Below are 19,393 nucleotides of genomic sequence, written 5' to 3'. Positions count from 1 at the left end.
ATAACCTCGGCGCTCCCTCCACCCACTCCCCCTCCCAATGCCTAGCTCCTGTCCTCCACTCTCTCATAACTCAGCTGTTACTTGGCAACATGGTCCCAGCTGGACCCAGCATCAGCCGCGTTGCCACGGCAACGGAACGCACACATGCAGACACGTAAACATGTTGGTTTTTTGGAAGCCAGCGCTAACATGCACAACAAAACCCACATTTGTATTCAGCTCTGACTCTGTGCTATAACATCCATCAAAGGAGCAACGTACAGATTAATCAATGTGGGAATGATTGCCAATATAATCTCATGCACCTGCAGCATCTTTACACCGGCGTTCTGGGTAATAAAAAATAGAGAAAAATAAATGAGGAATTGTACACCATGATGTGATGGATTGCTGATTCTCTACAGTGTTTCCTCATTGGAGAATATCCATCTGGCCCCTCAATCCACCTCCTAATGTTTTCTGTTTTCCCCTCCTCCCCCGTCACGTCTTGCATCTCCATACATTTACAGCAAAGCTCCACTCACAGCCTTGAGTGTATGGATCTGGGAAACAAACCTCTTCTCCACGCTCTGGGTAACACTGCATCTGTCGTCATAGCAACCTGATCCATCATCTGCAGGGGGATCAATTGATTCATTATTAAGCAAGGCGCAGCCCTCCTTCTCTGCTTCTAGTTCATGTCTACTTACTCTGGCTTCAAGCATTCATTATTGATGTCTAAGCCTGCCCACTCACTAGGCTGAAGAATAGAGAGCTGTCAAGTCTCCCTAGTAGAAATATAATTTAAATTCTACAATTTCTCTGAAAAACAGTGTGCTCGTTGACCAGCGCGAAAGGCACAGGGCCACAGCGTGAGGCAGGTAGAAAATGTTCTTTGTACAAGAAGTTCTCTTTATTCTGTCACACAACTTAACACAATCTAAATCAGATTGGATCACACCTTTTAAGGAGGATAAATACAGATAGCTAACCTCAAATCATCCAGAGGCCATTCCCACATGTGAAAGGAATTGTAAAAGAGGTGGAGGAATGAGGGCGTGAGGGTCTTTGTTGTACATAGACAAGATGAATGAGCATCAGCTGAAGCTTAAGAAAAAAGGGAGGGATAAATGTAACGCGACACACATAGCCTCTTCAAAACACTGCTTTCTGGGGCAGGGCATTTATAGCTGCGGGGGAAGACACGCTTTGATGATATCCCCTCTTGTTCCGATCTGTCCTCCATCGTGTGGCTGCACACCTAAGTAGAGCCTGGAGGCACTGGGATGGATGGGGAGCTTCCAGTTTCTAGGAAGGAAAGCTGAGGGAAGAGGGGGGAAAAGGAAGACAAATGTATATTATTGGGAAATGTGTGCTAAATGGATGATGTCAGCTACGACACTTTGACATTTTAATGTCATCTCTGAGGGAATTACATCATTAGCCCTCTTTCCTGGCCAGGCTCAATGCTGGGAAACCTCCTAATGGATGTCAACAAGCTGTCCCTCTGGAAGAATGGGAGGGGGAGGGGGGGTGTTGGTGGTGAGGGGGAAGGTGCTTTCACTGAGCTATGTGAGAGAGAGGCCTCACACTGAGCATCGTCTGGACTAAAAGCCTACAGTGCATTTCTCGCCACAAGATTAACTCAATCTGTGTTGCCGTCCTTATCAGACAGAGTGCGATCATCTACGAGCTCCACTCTCCTCCAGCCCCCTGCCGCCGCTGACCTCAAATGACCCAACGTGTAACAACCTCGCAGTGGAGTTGTTTGTTAATTATTTCATGCCATCAAGCTTTCATTTGAAAAGCTGTCAGTGGAGCCGCCCAGAGATCAGATGCTGTATCCAACAATTGATTCATTAATCAAGTCCATTATATTCAAATCAAGTCCAGGAATGTGGACTTTCTGGGTGAAACTAAATAGTAAAGAAGTTATCTGTCTGACTGACTCCCTCTATGCTGTGAAATAATTTATGGAGAGAAACATCTCTAGATAAGGTATATATATATATATATATATATAAATTAAAAAAGCCTTTTATATGCTAATGAAAGTGTACTAGTACTGTGGTTTAAAAACAAACATAACAAGTCGCTCATATTTTAGGCAATAATATCAAATCATCACAGTAGCTACAAATAGATTCCAAACAAACACAGAGGGAGATCAAGGCTTTAGCGTAAAATAGGTCAGATGGGGGATATTGATGTAGCTCAGTTGAATCTGAAAGCAAACTGGGGATATGTTACTGTGAGCTCACGTGGCGCCATGCTGACATAAATCAACAGTGTGTGCAGAGGGCTGAAATATAAGAGGTAAAATGGGAAAGAAAATGTTCCAATCAAATCCATGTAAGGTGATCAGACATGATAATAGAATAACCACTGGTTTCTTCAGCCGCTACCTTAGTCTTATTTTGATAGTGAATTCAGCTGCATGGTGGATCATCTCAGCCTTGAAGAGGATTTGGTGGTGAGTGAAAAGCTGAAGGCTATGAAATAGCGGCGTGGCTTGGCAGCTTAGGTTCACTGAACAATTCCAAGGCTCACCGGTATTTCAAATGGATTGGGGGCAGAGGAAAATCATATTTCCAGAAGGACACGCAAAGAGCTAGCGTGAGAATCAGATGTTGCGTACAACGTGGATCTATTCTACATGTCACCCTCTTGAGGACTTTCATTTGAGAGTGAAAGCCCGACCCGCCGTTATTATCACACTGACTATGAGCCTGTAATCTCCCTCCCCCAGTTCATAGAGAAAAGCAGATTTGATGTGACAAATCCAGGGCCCCAGATGACAAATAAGTCTGGAATTTGCTGTGATAAGTACCACTCACTTGATGGTGTGGCTCCCTCATAGACTGGAAATGCGGGGATATCTGTTTCACTCCATTTTCTGCATTTTGCTCTCCCTCGCTTTGAAACGTGACCCAGGAAGACCCGCAACTGGCCAGACTCATGATCAGATTGATTTTCTAAATATTTTTCTTCCTCTATGATAGCTTTTAACCTTCATGCAGAACATTATATACTATGCCTTTAATGTAAGAAGAGAGCCGCCACTTTTCATACAAGAAGAGAGCCGCCACTTTTCATGCATCCTACAAAAGCAGCCAGTGCTTCCTGTCCCTCAAGTTAAGAAGTTACAGTACTGTCATCTCTACGCATGCACACACACACACACACATTCATATGCAAACTGAACATGGTTACATAAACAACAGAAAATGTAAAATTGTTCTGCATGCACAGGCTGTCATAAAAATAGTGTGCATGAATGAATAACATTAAACGAGTGGGGCAGATAAGCTACCCCCTTATGTGCTCGCCTCAGATTCAAATTTAGCTTTGCGTAGGGAATTGATGAGACACAGAGCTCAAAGCCAAAGTCTTCAAAGACCATGGTTACACAAGATGCAAGGCGTCAAACCCACTTTGTAGTTCTCGGGTGAACGAGTGGGTTGTAGCTGCCGAGCTGCACAGGGTGATACGGCAACAGAGTTCCACGAGCCCAAGAAAAGATGATAAAATACAAAAGTTACACCAAGGTTACATCGTATGTAAAAGAGAGCAGAAGCGATCTTTTTTTGTTTTTAGATGATTGTAGTTGTGGGAGTTGGGGTTGCTCTATCATGTTTCAAGGTTAAGCTCCCCTTTATCGCTGCCATAAAACATAGCAGGTGTGGGAGAAAGAAAAGAGCAGGAGTGCCAAGGGAGAGTGAGAGGAGAACGACGTGGAGCGATAACAAGAGAAATAAAGAGCTGATGATATAATAGTGCAAGTGAACGGTTTCATCACACTCAAAGCAATGCGTGCTAAAGGAAGGGGAGCTTTAAATGAAAAGTTTAATTTTTTTGGAAAATACAATTACTCGCTTTCTTGCTGAGAGTTAGATGAGAAGATCGATACCACTCTCATGTCAGAGAGTGGTATCAATCTTCTCATCTAATTCTAAGCAAGAAGGTCAATATGCATATTTCCAAAAAATGTCTAGATTACTATGTGGAAACAAGTTTGAGATGAATATGACTATTGTCCTGTCCTGCAACTGGAGGACTGGTTTCCAGTTTCCAAGCTTTGCTCCTGAAAAACCATTTGAATCCCCACCAGCCCCAGGCTCGTCTTGTAACCCTAACCCAGGCCTGTTGTGAAAGAGCATTTCACATTACCACATTGTTATTAATATTGCATTCTTAATGGCAGGATGCAGCAGCAAACTATTTGTCTTGGTAACACTAAGAGCACTAAGCGGAAGTAGAGGATTGCTACATTCTTTCGGAGGCCCCACATTCCCCAGAGCAACACAGATGGGTTGTTGTTGCTCTTACAGTTGCTCCTCTGCTACCCCCCCCCATCCCTCCCTGCACCCCCTCCAGCATCCAGCTTCCTGTGCAGCAGCATGGCCGCTCAACCCTTCCTTTCCTTTCCCTGCACTGAGCTCGGTCAAGCTCCAGCTCCCTGTACCCCGCCGCTCCAAATACATTATTTACACTCTCCTCCCCTCCCTTCAGCTCAGCTCAAAAGAATCAGGGCAGAGGGAAATAACACCACTGTATAACCCCCGCCTCCCCCTCCCCCGTGCACTGACACACACATCGCATACACAAACTCAACCCTCCCTCCACAAGCACCACCCCACCTGCTCGCTCTTTTCTCATTCTGTGGGATGAAAATACAGCGCAGGACTGGGCTGCGACAAAGGGAAACTCTGTGAGGCCCCAGCCCTCCCATTAATCCCCTCTGACATGCCTCCCGAGGGCAGGGATTTGCTACAAGTCAATGCAGGAGACCTACAGTATGCAAAACAAGCCTGTCTGACTCTCATGATTTTCAAAGCCACTGCACTGCCAGTGAGACAGGAAGGCAGATCAGAGAGAGAGGGAAAAAAAATAACTGCACACAGTCTGCTTAGTTAACCCTTTCCCCACCCTCCTGTTCAGCGTACGTGTCACTTCCCTCTTCTAGTTTCACTCCTCGCCTAGATTGAACAGATAATGCTGATGACAGATGACAGGATGAGAACTGATGCTGAGCGATATTTTTTTTTCCTCTCTCCCATGCGGCCCTGCTGCTGTTATCCTCTTTGTCTCCCTTCATGACAAATTCAGCTTCAAGATGGGCTTGTTATACCAGATCAAAATATGAAAACCACCCAACGTAAACAGGAATTCACAAGCCACGTGATGCACTTACTTCTCTCGGGAAGAGGAGTGCTATTGAATTTCCGCCTTATCAGGGATCTAGTGATGAGGAGATAGGTGGAGGCTGGTGGTGCAGGATGACATTAGAGAGTGTTGGGGGGTGGGCTGTCCGCACCCTGCAGCTCCCACTCACTGGGAATGTAAACAACAGAGCTGAATAGACAGGCTGGGTTTAGTAATGGAGGAGGGAAGAAACCTGCATGGAGGAAGGGCAGCAGAAGAAGTTAAATTACCACGGGGAGAGCAGCGGAGAAATGGAAAAACAGTTGACAGTAAGACATTGCCCCACAGAGGAAGAGAAATCTGCCAGGATTTGTAGCCTGCTTTAGATTCACGTGATTGGCTTCACTGCTGCCTCCCCTCCCACTTCACCCCCCCTCTCTTTTTTTCCACCCATCCTCAGACCTTTTGAGATGGAAAAATGGGTCATCTGTGTGGAAGTTAATACTCTAAGCACGTACAGTGCTGCTTTATTTTAAGGACGTGCCTTGGAAATTTTTCTTCCTCTTTCCCTCGCTGGTGAATGACACAGAGGAGGCGCTGGGTAATTAATATACTGTGTTGCTGCCGTGCACACAACTAGCAGTTGCAAAAGAGAGCAGCAGTCTTTATTATAGCTGCTAGCACAGCCTGGACGTGTCTCATATTTCTCAGCATGCCCTCTCCATGGCAACGTACAGTAGGCTGCAGACTCTGGCACCACAGCCATGACATCAGCAACAGGGCACAGACAGTGTGACTCTAAGCATCATCAGGCTGGTGGGAAAACATGTTCCAAAACACAGATGCAGTAGGACATCCAGGCCTCTGTGGACACCTCCACATAACAGTCAGTGATCAGCAGGCAGCAAATACCTCCCTGGGAGGTTACTGCTCAGAGGTAACACTCTCCAATGCAGACCAATGCAGCATTATGTGCTGCTTTGCAGAGCTACGTGAAGCTACCATAGCAACCACATACAACAGAGTTATTTCTGGCTGCCTTAAACTTCCAAACACGGCTGCTCGTACATTACCAGACATCTCCACCAGCCAGATACCCAATCTGTGTTTCTACGGCACTCACTATACAGAGCAGTAATCAAGCTTTGACATTCAAACTCAAAAACTGGAATAACACAGCAAAGGTAATTACTGCTGTGGTTAATTTGTTGACAGGATTTTCAGTAATGAGTTGTGGAGCTCAAGGGATTATAATATTCCAAATACAACATTTGACATACGATCAGCATCCATGCAAACAAATTACAATGGCAGTCAGAGTGCGTTGGTCTGCTCCATGCCTTATCCTGGGATGTTACCTTTAATAACAGGTTATTTCCTGTGCCTGTAATGAAGGAACCGGCTGCATTCATCATTGTGAGCACATTAGAAAAAAAGGATTACAACCTGTAAAAAACACCACTCCCAAGCACATGGTCTCTGTGCTGCAGGCACAGCAATTGTTAGGCTCTCAACTCTCTTCATTCAGTTGTCCTTCAGTGAAACACCATAGAAGTCTGCACACACTGCCTGGAGCAACAGTCCCCCCTACTGCACAGGAAGAGGGAGTTTCTTTTATTTCCCTTTTTCTTCCCCTGTCTGCTACATCAGATATGATGAGCTGACTCATAGTCCATTCACATACTCAAATAGAGCAGGGATGCAATTAAAAAAAATTACAGCAACAACATTGATTACATTTATTTTCTACCTCAGGATTGAGGACACAGAGCAGACTTCGTTTTAGATAAAAACAAAAGATTTGCTGTGTCATACTAAAATAAAAACAGTGTCTTGTCAGTGTTTCACTTGGTTTACATAATGATGGATTGCTTTCAGAGCAGGCAGTACTGGTCTGGTATCCTCCAGTGACCCCTCAGCTCTGGCCAGTCTGCGGGGGCCACAGTACACAGCCAGCAGCTGAGTGTTTATTTGCAGGAGAAGCAGGCCAGTGGTGGATGTGTGCAGGGGTCTGAACCTGTTCCTATCCCCAGCAGCAGATCACAGCCTGACTTCCAACAGTTTTTTTTTCTTCTCCTTTGCCTCCCCAAAGGACAGATTTAACAACAAGTAATTTCTTCTGCACATGCACTTAGCGCCAGACGACTCTACAGACTTCACCTTTTCCATCAAATGGCAAAATAGCAAGAGCGCTGAAGACTGCAGAGTGAGCACATGTTCATGGAAAATGGAACACCATCCACCATTTACTCTTCACTCGACATTTCTGGGCTGCCGTTCAATTTTCATTTTTCATTCCTAATGTAGAAAAACTATTTTCCCCTGCTCTCGTTTCCTGGCAACCTCCAGGCCTGGGCTGCTCTGGCCAAAGCACTTAGAAAAACAGCTGCAGACAGGGATACAAATAATTACAGCTCTATTTGTCATCCAAGAGACACACTTTCAACCAGACCTACTCCCTTCCCCTACGAGCTGCTCCACTTTCACTCTCCTGCACACACAATAAAGCCATTCACAATAAAGACACTGGCTCAATGTTCTCACACAAGCTTATGTTTCACAATGCTGGTTGGAAATAGAAATACTGTACTCTTAAGATGGCAATTCAACTGTTTTGGAAGTATCTATTTTATAATCAACTTTGAGGATTCATCAACATATTTAAGGTCAAGTGTATATTTAACATACCTTCTGTGGTATTTTATTTTATTTTTTTTAATCATAAGGGGTTTTTATCCTTGATTTCTGCATGCAACACTTACTATTTAGCAAAATGACTCAGCTTCCCAAAAAGATAAAAACTGCCCATGCTCCACATTTCAAAACTGTAAATGCTTTCTCCTGTGCATTGCTACTGCCATCTACTGGAGAATGGAAACTCAGAAACTAAGTGTTTTCATATTTTATTGTAGGATTTTACAGACAAAAATATGTCCAGCTATGAAAGACTGGAATATAAAAAAAACATTTAACTGACAGTGCAAAAACAATATTCCACAAACAAGTCTTGAGTTTAGTGTAGGCACTTACAAACACTTCACATGTACATAAACTGGGCAGCAATATGTAACAAATAGTTTACATACCTTCTGTTTTTTATTTAGTGCATAACACAGCAAAGGCCCCCAAAACACAGAATATAATTAACTTTGAGGGAAATTAATAGAATAAACAGATTGCTAGAAAACATGAGCTCTGGTAGGAACAAGATTAGAAAGATGGAATGTGTCTGACATCTCTCAAGAAACGTATCCCCGAGAACGTTCTTTAACCTCAGAGTGCCATGCTAGAGGGGGATCATTGTCACCTGAGCTCTGTCGTATCAGGCTCACAGCTGCAGTCACACGTACTAAACAGTGCACACATATCAGTGTCTGAAATAGTCAGACAATCCGAGTAATAGATTTCCATCTCACCCGCAATCACACACATTCATTCTGCGTCATCTTCTGTTAAAGACATAGCTGATCGCTGAAAAACAGAAAATATATCTTTTAGGAGGTTATGTCAAAAAGTGTACAGCACAAATTTAGAACAGCTAAACTGTAAATCTTTCTTACATTACGAGGGAAATTTACAACCAGTTGTTTTTAATGTTAACATTTCTGTCTTAGAGGTGAAATAGCCAAGAGCTACTGACACATCGCTCTCAGCTTTGGATAATTCTAAGATTGATCTTGCATCCTTTCTTGTCCCAGAGACCACAAATAGCAAATGGGGGGTTTATTAAGGATGCTCTGCAACAACTACACAAAACACACACACTGCAATTTTAATGGGGGATGCAGGAAATCCTCACCTAGCAGATTTTCATCTCACACAAATTCATTCGACGTCATCTTCTGATAAAGGGTGAGAGTTGATGATTCGCTGAAAAACAGAAAATAACATCCGTTTTAGAGGTTATGCTAAAAAAAGTGTATAGCACTTATTACAGAACAGCTAAACTTGTGTAAAACTCTCACATTACATAGACAATTAACATTTATTTGTAATGTCAGCATTTCTGTCTTAGAGGTGAAATAGCCAAGAACTACTGACACATTGCTCTTAGCTTTGGATAATTCTAAGATTGATCTTGCACCCTTTCTTGTCCCAGAGACCACAAATGGCAACTGGGGGGTTTATTAAAGATGCTCTGCAAAAAAAGTCACACTGAATTCTTAATGGGGGATGCAGGAAATCCTAACCTGGCTGATGGTGGGCAGTTTGGTGAGCAACATTTGGAAGACTGGAGGCGGCAGTGTCTGCTGGAGCACCTGAAGCAGCTGCTGAGGTTGACCACATACTGCAATCGCATTAGTTAGGTGGTCCACACCTTTCTCAAAGTCACCTGGAATTGGGTTTAAAAAAAAAGCGAGAAATGAGAAAGTGGGTCAGCAATTTACGAAAAGAGGCACGGGTTAGTAAAAGATGGCTTAAATGTTTGGCAACAATTGACTTGCTTATTGAAAACTTCGTACAAATAAATTATAGAGTACTTTAGTAGAAGTGCTAAAACACATAAAGACATAAGTGCAGCACAGGTTGTGTCCTTGAATGATTTACCAGTGTATCTATCATTTGTTACAGTTGGTTACATTGCTCTCCAAGCTTTCTTTGATCTGTCTTGTACGTGTTTATCGTGCACATACGCTCACATATTTTATGTATGAATAAACAGTGAACAGACACGAGGCTCACCTTGTGACAGGAGCTCCTCTCCCAGCTGGATTTCCTCCAAAAAGAATTTCTGAACAGCTTCCGCGTCCTTCAAGTCAGGTAGCTTCAAAGTAAAAATATGTCAGAAATGTACATTTAGGCCCCAGTACGACACAAATATCTGAAATTGGGGTTTTCCCACGTGTCCTACCCTTGCCAGTCCAGACTTGTCACTAGAAAGATTTTGCTTTCTTCTACCTGCGAGACAAAAGTGGCTTTAGACTGTGCTGGGTGTTTAGTTTGTTGTAACGTTACAAATTAACAAACACGTGGTTCCAAGATTAGCTAGCTACCACGTTTCCTCCACGAGTTATCTATAATGCGACGTAACTGAGAAACATTAAGTTAAGAGTAAATGTTAATACCTTCTAGCTACGCTGTGAGTAACTAGGTTGAAATGAGAACATAGCGCTATTATGAATACTTTTTTGATAAAGTGTTCTTGCGGCTCGTTTGCCAGATGGAAACTAACGTGCTATACCTTGCCAGTTGAGCTAACTTCCTCTGCTCTCTCCAGCTCAAACACTTACGTTCACGTAGCTTTTCCTTGAAGCGAGGGTCACTCCGTCGCTTTCTGTCAAAATAAATACAGTATGCGACGAAAAGGGCTCCACACACCCCGACAACTACCGCGCTCGTCCGACCGCTCACCATATCTGAAAACTATTCAAAGCCACGCAACACACACTAGCTGGCCAGCAGCTAGCACGCTGCTACGGAAGTGCGTAAGTCGTGACGCATCAATAGTTAAATCGAGTTTAAGAAAAAAACATTTAAATACCAAACCGTAAAATCTCTGTTATAAATACTTTACTCGAAAAAAAAAACACAATATAACAAAAGTATTACCAGTAAAATGCACTTTTAAGCATCACAAGCAAAAACAGTTATAGTGCATAAAATGTGTAAGCTGCATTTTAATGTTCGTCAAGGTGGACGAAGGTAATTTTAACCACTTTTAGTTATAAAGTCCATGTTGTATAGTTGGGTAGTAGCATCATATTTTATAAGCTTGTCAGTCATGTCAGTCATTTTTTTTTACTGAAGTAAAATGTTAGACCACGAGAAATATTCAGGTGAAGTATCTGAAAATTGCACTTAAGTATGGTACTTGAGTACATTTTACTTTCCACAGCAAGAGACACTGAATACTTCACAAACTATGGCATTTATTTCAAACAGAGGCTTCTGCTTTGCTTACATTTTTACAATAAATTACACAATGACCATCATCAGATGAGCCTAATAAATACTATTGAGCATTTTTCAATAAGCTCTATTACTTTCTCTTAATCTATTATCCAGACTATTTTCCATATACAGGTTCATACAGCTGTAGCTTCAGGCCATGTACAGGTTGGAAAATAGTTCAGCCGCATGATAAAACCACCATTCTTCCCTTACAAGCACAAGCTATAGAAAAACAAAACAATACAAACTAAAGCAAAACATAAAATAAAAAAGTAAAGTATTGAAACTGATGAAAATAAGCAGAAAACAACATAAATGAACTAAAAAAAACATGTTCCTACAAGAGAACAAGAATGAGGACAAAGGGGAGAACAAACATGCTGTAACCCTCAGTATTTACACTCAAACTACAGTTAAAACCGTAAAACTGTCTGTACAGAAAGGTACACGTTATTAACAGTGCAAGATATTAAATAGCTTGACTCAAAACACGTCTCAATATACAAATGTATAACAAAAGCATACAATTACATACAAGTGCCAAACAAAATGTAACTTCAGGTTATCATACAGTAGGGGGTTTATACAAAGGAAACACAGGAGATGTCTTCAGAAATGTATACACATACGTCACTTTATGATATAAATGCACATTTACAATATCTTTACCTTTGATCTGGTCATAGTACAGGAAACAGAACCAAATATGTTTAGGTAGGGATGAGTATGAGAGGAAGCTGGCATGTCATTTTTGATCATGAGTAAAATTAGTAAGATGCCAAAAGAGTATGCGTTGCTTTATTTAATGAAGCAAAAATATACTTAATTACATAACTTCATGTTAGTTTGAATTACTGCAAAATGTGGGATTCAGCTTCATTAATGTGTTCTGCAGTACTAAGTACATGCTGCAAATACCTCCTATGGCTGCCTTCACTGAAACTTGATCCAGTTGCAAATCGTCAGTGAAGATGATGGGACCAGGAGGGATTATATGGGTGATGAAAACAATCAAATAAAGCAGATGGGCTTTTAAAAAGGCGGATGATCTGGAGTAATGTGACCACTGGATTCACCACCTCCATCATTGCACATTTTATACTGCCAAACTAAATAGTTACACCCAAGCTCAATGAGTATTCAGTAGTAGATTACAGGCGATCCAGTATCGGAGTTCTGTTCATAGACTGTATAAAAGACGTGGACGTAGCCACCAGGTCTGAAAAGTTAAGCCACTGCGGAAGTGCCTTAAACCTGTATTCTTGAAGTCTATGATAAAATGGCCCTACTTCTCACTTGATTTATTATTAATTATGGTCCCATTTACAGTAAGGTAAAGTGTCTACCTTGTGACTGACTAGTCACTACCACGGCGACCTGTCAATCAGGATAGAGGCTTAGCAATGCCTATAGATGGCACTGTGTACATTTAAATAGGTATGAAATAGTTTTTTGGGCGTGTTTTCGTCTTAGAACTTTGACTCTCTCAGTTTGTTTTTGTTTTCAGTTCATGAAGGTGAAGTTTGTAACATTTTGGTCACCTAAAAGTCTTGTTCAGCGTTCGGTTGGACTAAAAGACACTAACGAGTCAGCTTTTCGGTAAGTACATTTGGTTTTCGCTAGCCAAGATTAGCATCCCAATTAATATCACAGTTAGCGTGGATTATAGCTATTTAGAACTTAATTCCACCCACTCGTCCAAATATGGTCACTTTTGGCTCCAAAAAACCAAGATGGGGACGGCCAAAAAGCCAAATTCGAGGCTTCAAAACAGTAGTTCACAAACCAACGAGTGACGTCACGGTGGCTATGTCTACTTCTTTTATACAGTGTATGGTTCTGCTTTTACAATTATACTTTTTAAATAGTACCATACGCTGATAAAAACCATCATTATCTGTCAGACTCAGCCCTTCACTGCCTGCTCACTCATACAGCATTCTTCAGTCTTTTGTAAGGGACACATTATTCCAGCTGACCCTCTGATTTGAGAAGAGGATCTGGAAAAAAAGTGCTGTCCTTTCTCAAAGTGCCCCATGGAAAAGAACAAAAAGGCACTACAGTATCATTCCATTTTCATCCACTGAGGCTGTCAGTGGACCTATGATGGTCTGAAATCCTATCCCTCAACACCTACATGACTCAATGCAAACATGTACAGGACCGCATGCCTGTATGTGAGAAGAGCATCGTCAACCACTTGAGGTTTAACCACACAAAGGCCTTTTTTAGTAAGGGTGGACAGAGAAATGTGGCAAAGTTACATTTCATACGCTCTTAATGCCAATGTGGCAGTGTTCCTCTGAATTCCCCACAATAACATGGCAAGCACAGGCTGCGTACCGTGTTGAGCTATGAGGACAGAGCACAGTGGGGTCTTCACTGGAAATCATCCCTTACCAATACAACTTTATCAAACGGAAACAATTATTGCTTGCAAAAACAATTGTTCAATTAAGAAGAGCGCAAAAGACAATTTCGTATTTTTTTGACAAATTTGATCCCCCTACACAATCTTCATAAAAGTGCACTTAAGTGCAATTAGCTTGAAAGGAAACAGTTGTCAATAGAAAATAGTGCTTGTTTCTTGTTTTTTTTGTCTCTGGTCTGGTTTTTGTGCCCCAGTAGTTACAGTATGTAGGTTGACTTGTCTGTCCTGTTGGAAGGGAATGGGGCAGTGACCCCGGGGTGCTGGTTAAGTGCTTAGTGCGGTGGCTTTTTGCTTATTCGTCCTGTCACCTGCACTCTACTGATACCCCAGAGTTCTGAGAAGAGGTGGATGAGGATGACACTGGCGGGTCAGCCAGAGTCAGCATGACTGCCGCAGTCAATGAGCTGGAGGACGGGGAGGAGGAGGAGGAGGAGGATGAAGATGAAGCAGCCACCGTGCCTGCAGAACAGAAAGGAGATTTGGTTATGGTCAGTTTAGAGGCATGCATGGTTTAATGTTGCATGCAGATCTTTACACACAAACTTAAAGCGTAACTCTCGCCAAAATGCAACCTAGGGTCTTTTTGTGAATGTACCCGAATCAAACTTTCGTTTAAAAGGATATTTAGGACTGAAGCGCCACTTTTAAGATGTGGAGGGGGGAGGCTCGACACAACATGAAACTTTGAACAACTCACCGTAGCTCTTGTTGTTTCCGGCCGCTACCACCTCGGCAGTCAAAACGAGTCGATATCAAAACAAGTAGCCACAGATTTAGTATATCCCTTGTGCACCGGTGTAGTTAAGGTGTAGAGCCCCTGGTGATACTTGGAGCAAAGTTTCATGTTGTGTCGAGCCTTCTTAGTGTTTTAAAAATAGCTATTTTGAGGCTAGCATAAAAGTGCCCCTAGCACTACCATTCAAAAGGCCATTTGATCGAAAAACGAAAATACGGTACATCTTAAAAGTGGCGCTTCCGTCCTAAATATGCTTTTAAACGGAAGTTTGACTCAGGTACATTCACAAAAAGACCCTAGGTTGCATTTTGTCGAGAGTTACGCTTTAAGATTTAAGCATTTAAGAATAGCTGGTGCAACCCAATCCTGGTTAGAAGCAATGTTGACATCACAAATGGCTGACTCACTTTCCCGTTCCTTCTTCTTCATGCGTTTTCTTCGTCTGTCGATAGAGGCCACCTCAGACTTGAGGGTGAGGTAGTGGTTCCTGATGTCCTGCAGCTTCTCCTGAAGAAACGAAATCCTCTCCAGACTGCTCATCTTTTCCAGGTCAGCTAATTATGCATTTTAGGGGTTAATAGGGCATTGACATAAACATGTATAAAAACTCTAATAAATAGAATGAGAAATAGTTGCTAAATTAAATAATCAGTTCACCCAAATCACAAACAAATTCATTTTTGTAATGACTATAGATACATTGATGTTGACAATTTAATACTCTCAGTCATCACAAATTACTTTACAAAAACAAAATGAAGTCAATGTGTGACACTTACACATCTGGAAGCTCCACTTGTACACACGAGGCGATCTTCCATGGTTGTCTCGTTGCTGGGTGTGGTCGGCGTCACCCTGCTTGTGGTACTTATGGCTCGAAGGGGGAGATCGTCCGTGACACTTGGGCGAGGTGGCAGCCTTCACGTCTGGTGCGTTGTTCTTAGAGGCAGTTGATTTGGCAGTGCCCTCAACAACAGACTGGTCTTCGCTGTCACTGCTGTTGGCTGGAGGAGAGAAGACGGCTGAGGTGAAAAGAAATGGACAATGATCAAGCAAAATCTCATTCCCTTTCCTGCCTAAAATCTGTAATTTATTGTCAGGAAACAAGTAAATATGAAATAGAGATTCTACAGCTTATAAAAAGGTACTGCTGGCTCTCCTTACCTGTTTTTCTATTCTTTTTGGGAGGCACACCGAGGCTCTTACGGCTTGGCTTGTGTTTCTTTGAGGCTCCACCAGTCTGTGATTCTTTTTGCCGCTTCTGACTCGCAGACGCTACAAAGAAAATGCAAGAAGACGGTGAGGGAACAGACGGACTGTGAAATGAGTTGTCAACGTGTATTTCTTTAGTATTCCATCTTAAAGAAAATTAATGAATTCGGTCAATGAAAAAGAAAAAGATTCACAAGACTTGGGTAAGATACTTGTACCTTTGGACTTCTGTTCACTCTCTTGTTGGCTGCTGCTGCTCAGCTCGAGGCTGCAGCTACTGCTGCTGTTGCAGGAGAGGCTGACGTCAAACACCTTTGAGGGGGAACCCGCCCTCTCATCCTGAGGGAGGTCTTGCAGCTCCCCACCCAGACTCTCCACTTCCACCGTGCTGCTGTCTGTCTCACTGCGGCCACCTGCCACTTCCTCCTGTATAGGCCCTGGGGTAAGAGCGTCAGAAACCGGCTCTGAAGGCAAAGCTGGGGGTATGGATAGTGGCGGGGAGGAAGGCTGCGCTGGACCAGAATCTTCAACAGCGCTGCCTCCTCCTGAGGGCGACTCAGGCGTTGTCGGTGGTGTGTTGAGTACAGAGTTACTGCCACTGCTCGGAAACTCCTGTAGTTTGTCGTTTTCCATCTGCTCCTCTGAGGCTTCGTCCTCGGGCCCAGCATCCTGTTCGACACTCGGCTCCTCCAGACACGGAGGTACAGGTGGAGGAGGAGAATTGGCGGCCTCTGTGTCCGAGTCAGAGAACAACTCTTTGAGAGTCTTCTTCGGCCACTGGGCCTGGATGCTGGACCACACATCCTTTTGGCCTTTAGAGCGTACAGCTGGCCGTTCCTCTGCATTTCCAGACATTTTGGCCCTCTTTTCAGGAATCTCCCAGAATCCAGCTTGTCTGCCACCTTTAGTCTTCTCCCTCATCCCGTTGTACTTCTTGGAAGGGGAGCCTTTGGTTTTTGGCCGGCTTCGCTCACTTTCCTCAGCCTGGGATTCGGCCAGCGCCGCACCCTCATCATCTGAACTGCTGCTGGACGAGGCTCCCTTCTCTTCCCCGGGACCAGCCGCTCTCTCCTCCATCTTCCTGGGAGAGCCTACTGGCAACCAGTCAGCACTCCTGGTGCTCCGGGTCTTTGCTTTGGATTGGCCTTTCGGGGTCCTCTCTGCTGCACTGTCAGATTTCCTCTTCCTGTTGCTGCCCTCTCCCTCTAACTCCGGTTGGCTTCTGCGCTTCCCAACATCGCCACTCTCTGCACTGACTAGATCCTGGTTCTTTCCTGAGACTGGAGAAGGTTTGGATGCTTCAGGAGGGGTCCCGCTCTCCCAGCACTCTGATGTTTGCGGGGGCTCCGGTGGGGCCTTTCTGGGGCTGCCTCTGCAACCTGGGCGATCCTCCTCATTATGTTCTCCCTCCTCATCCTCATGCTCACTTTCGTCTGTGGACATCTCAGAGGCTGAGGCAAACGAGAGAGAACTTCGGTTAGTTATGGCAGGATATCAACAGGCATACATAAACCACTTCAGAGTGACACAGGCCTAAGCTGCTGTAAGTGTGCATGAGGACTACAGCCTAATGAGTGTTGCTACCTTGCAGGCCATTGAGGATAGAAGTAATTTCTATAGACTTGACTGGAGACTGCTGAGTCCCTTTGTCCTCACCCTCGTCCATCTTGGAAAAGACATCCTGACTCAGGCCACATTTGGAGCGTGGGAGGCGGCTAGCGTTGGGCGAAGGGCCGAGGACTTCTCTGTCATTGAGCCTCTCCAACCTGTCTCGCTCCCTCTCAGCTTTGTTCTGTTCAGGATTTAACACAGTCAGTGATTTACGTCATGACATCAAAACAGGTTTAAGTTGAAAAGTTGCCACTCTCCAGACTCGTACCTTTATCTTTTTGCGGTGCTTTATTTTTGGTACATTCTTATTGGCGGGGCGCACAATCTTGTCTGCTTTGATCCATTCATCATATCTAAAAATCAAGTACAAAGACAAGGGACAATTTCATCATTCAGATCTTTGAGAGGAGCGAAGAAATATTCTCTCACACCACCCACCACACAGACACCTCTACTGCATGACCCCAACATGTTGCTGTGACACAATAAGCCTCAACAGCAAAAGGAAGAAATCCCATAGTGTAATGTGGAAAAAGACAAACCTTTACGATGAAGAAAGAAACAATGTTAACACCGACCACCACAGAAATCATATTCAACAAAGTTCCAACAGTACCAAGGGTGCTACTTGGGTCGTATGAGAAAAATGAAAAAGTTTCACGACATCGCACACGACAGACACAATGCAGAGAACATCCCACTGTCTTTTATAGAGTGCTAGAGGACCACACAACAACATTGAGACAATGAAATGCTAATTGCACTAGTTAACCTCTGTGTCATGGTACCCTAACACTCTACTTAACACTGCATTAACCCTGACCCGCTGGGGAGGGGGGGAGAGGGTTGAGAGGTAGAGGTGAGTGTAGCAGCACTTTGGTTGGCCTTTCAGAGATCCAAAGGGGTAGCTCACATTTAAATATCATCTTATAGCATCTAAAAACTGTTTCACCAAAACCACTGGTTGACTATTTCCAGAGTAAAATTGATTAAAATTCAGCCTGTCTGTGGATTTAGTTGAGAGACAGACAGCTGGGGGACAGACAGACAGGGGATTCAGTCAAAACTGAGTGAGGGAAGCTGAGGAATGATCCACATCAACCCAATACTCAGTTCTGTTTCTGCCACTAGATGGCCCAGTCTTCTCCATAATCAGAGTACTGACCATGAGACTGGATCAGATGAAAGCAGAATAGCGAGGAAGGGATGTATCTGTTACTGCTGAGGGGATACCCATGTAGCGGTGATCCCTTGAAAGTTAAGAGATGTCTCTTTTTAAATATATATTTTTTTTGTTTAGGGTGAATATAGACGTTAGGTGATTTCTCCCCAGGTCCTGTCTTACCTGATGTTCCAGCCACAGTAGTGCACCAGGTAGAGCACCTCTCCCCCCTCCACGTCTGCCTCTTTCACAGTGGCCTCGTACGTCTTCAGATTGCGGCCTCGCCCATACCTCACCTGCACCTTCATCCCCGGGGGGTAACACTCAAACTCCTCCCCTTCCTCCCCCTCCTGACTGCTGTCATCCCTGCAAGAAAAACAGTTCAGCACTTCCTGGCCCTAGGCTGCCCCATTGAGCACCACAGAACCCCACCCACAGCCACCCACCCAACTCACTACCTGCTGCTAGGAAGCCTGTTTTCTAATTAACTTGCTCCACCCTTGCCTTCCCTGTCCCATTACAACCTTAGGCCCTTTTCCTATAAAGAAACATAAACTTCCCATTTCTGTCCTGCTTTAACTCTAGTCCAGTGTAACCTACAGCAAACTGGAGTATAAACAACTGTTCATTTACAGTAAGCCAGTCAAAGAACAGTACATGAAGTGTACAGTAAATAAAACATCATTCTTTCATGGCAAAAATCAATCATCTTGCATGGGAAATGATGCTACTGTTAGGCTATCTAACCCTCTATTCACACACAACGACATACTTGGGATTCTCACTCACACACACACACGCTGTAAGAAACAAAGCATCCACAAGGAGGAGCTAGTGGGAAACAGTCAGGAGATGTCGAAGCTGGAGGGTAAACGGGCGGTGCAGGAATGCCAGTAAGTGGTTTAGGCGCAGGGGGCCACAGGGGCAGGTTAGCACAGCAAAGCACGACTTGGCAGGCAGCGCAGCAACTTAAAGCGAGACTACAGCGCTAAGAGGAAGCACGGCTACCAGATCCGATTTGGTCTGCTGCCACAAAGAACAGCTACAAAGAACAGCTACAACACAGTACTCCACACAATCCCTCTCATACCTAACTGCTCAGTGCACGTGCCTTCTGCTGGCAGCTCATTTTCAACACAGCACAATGAAGAAAATGCACTTCTTTGTGCGGCAGTCCAAGTGTGACAACTAGAAGAAGCTGATACCACCCTAAGACTGGGGACAC

At 43.8% G+C, this 19,393-nt stretch overlaps 2 protein-coding genes and 2 non-coding genes across 11 annotated transcripts in view; all 4 read right to left on the bottom strand.

Moving 5' to 3' along the window:
- Positions 1-8,011: 8,011 nt before the first annotated feature.
- On the bottom strand, positions 8,012-10,582 carry tomm20a (translocase of outer mitochondrial membrane 20). The gene is made up of 6 exons (XM_031301463.2): positions 10,356-10,582; positions 9,977-10,023; positions 9,808-9,889; positions 9,315-9,457; positions 8,924-8,994; positions 8,012-8,595 (listed from the first exon to the last, which is right to left on the bottom strand). Exons 1-5 carry the CDS (start codon positions 10,477-10,479, stop codon positions 8,950-8,952), a joined length of 441 nt encoding a protein of 146 aa, XP_031157323.1. The 5' UTR covers positions 10,480-10,582; the 3' UTR covers positions 8,012-8,595; positions 8,924-8,949.
- Positions 8,728-8,862, bottom strand: LOC116056728. Its single transcript, XR_004106646.1, has one exon. It is a non-coding gene; the product is annotated as a small nucleolar RNA SNORA14 (small nucleolar RNA).
- LOC116056725 lies at positions 9,129-9,263 on the bottom strand. Its single transcript, XR_004106645.1, has one exon. It is a non-coding gene; the product is annotated as a small nucleolar RNA SNORA14 (small nucleolar RNA).
- Positions 10,583-10,974: 392 nt separating the features above from the next.
- Positions 10,975-19,393, bottom strand: part of arid4b (AT-rich interaction domain 4B) — a 47,757-nt gene continuing 39,338 nt past the window's right edge. For 2 of the 8 annotated variants that reach the window (XM_035992760.1, XM_035992761.1), the window contains exons 17-24: positions 18,352-18,534; positions 17,275-17,359; positions 16,980-17,187; positions 15,608-16,846; positions 15,348-15,458; positions 14,963-15,205; positions 14,591-14,737; positions 10,975-13,906 (exon numbers count right to left, since the gene is read on the bottom strand). In XM_035992760.1, the coding sequence (XP_035848653.1) occupies positions 13,752-13,906; positions 14,591-14,737; positions 14,963-15,205; positions 15,348-15,458; positions 15,608-16,846; positions 16,980-17,187; positions 17,275-17,359; positions 18,352-18,534 (2,371 nt within the window). In that variant the 3' untranslated portion in view covers positions 10,975-13,751. The remainder of the gene's footprint in view (positions 13,907-14,590; positions 14,738-14,962; positions 15,206-15,347; positions 15,459-15,607; positions 16,847-16,979; positions 17,188-17,274; positions 17,360-18,351; positions 18,535-19,393) is intronic. The other 6 variants (XM_035992762.1, XM_031301432.2, XM_035992763.1 and 3 more) reach the window with 6 other exon arrangements.

The sequence above is a fragment of the Sander lucioperca genome, chromosome 15 (assembly GCF_008315115.2).
Source record: "Sander lucioperca isolate FBNREF2018 chromosome 15, SLUC_FBN_1.2, whole genome shotgun sequence".
In the NCBI taxonomy this organism is placed as follows: domain Eukaryota; kingdom Metazoa; phylum Chordata; class Actinopteri; order Perciformes; family Percidae; genus Sander; species Sander lucioperca.
Note: the sequence above shows the minus strand (reverse complement) of the source record. Positions and strands in the feature narration are given on the sequence as shown.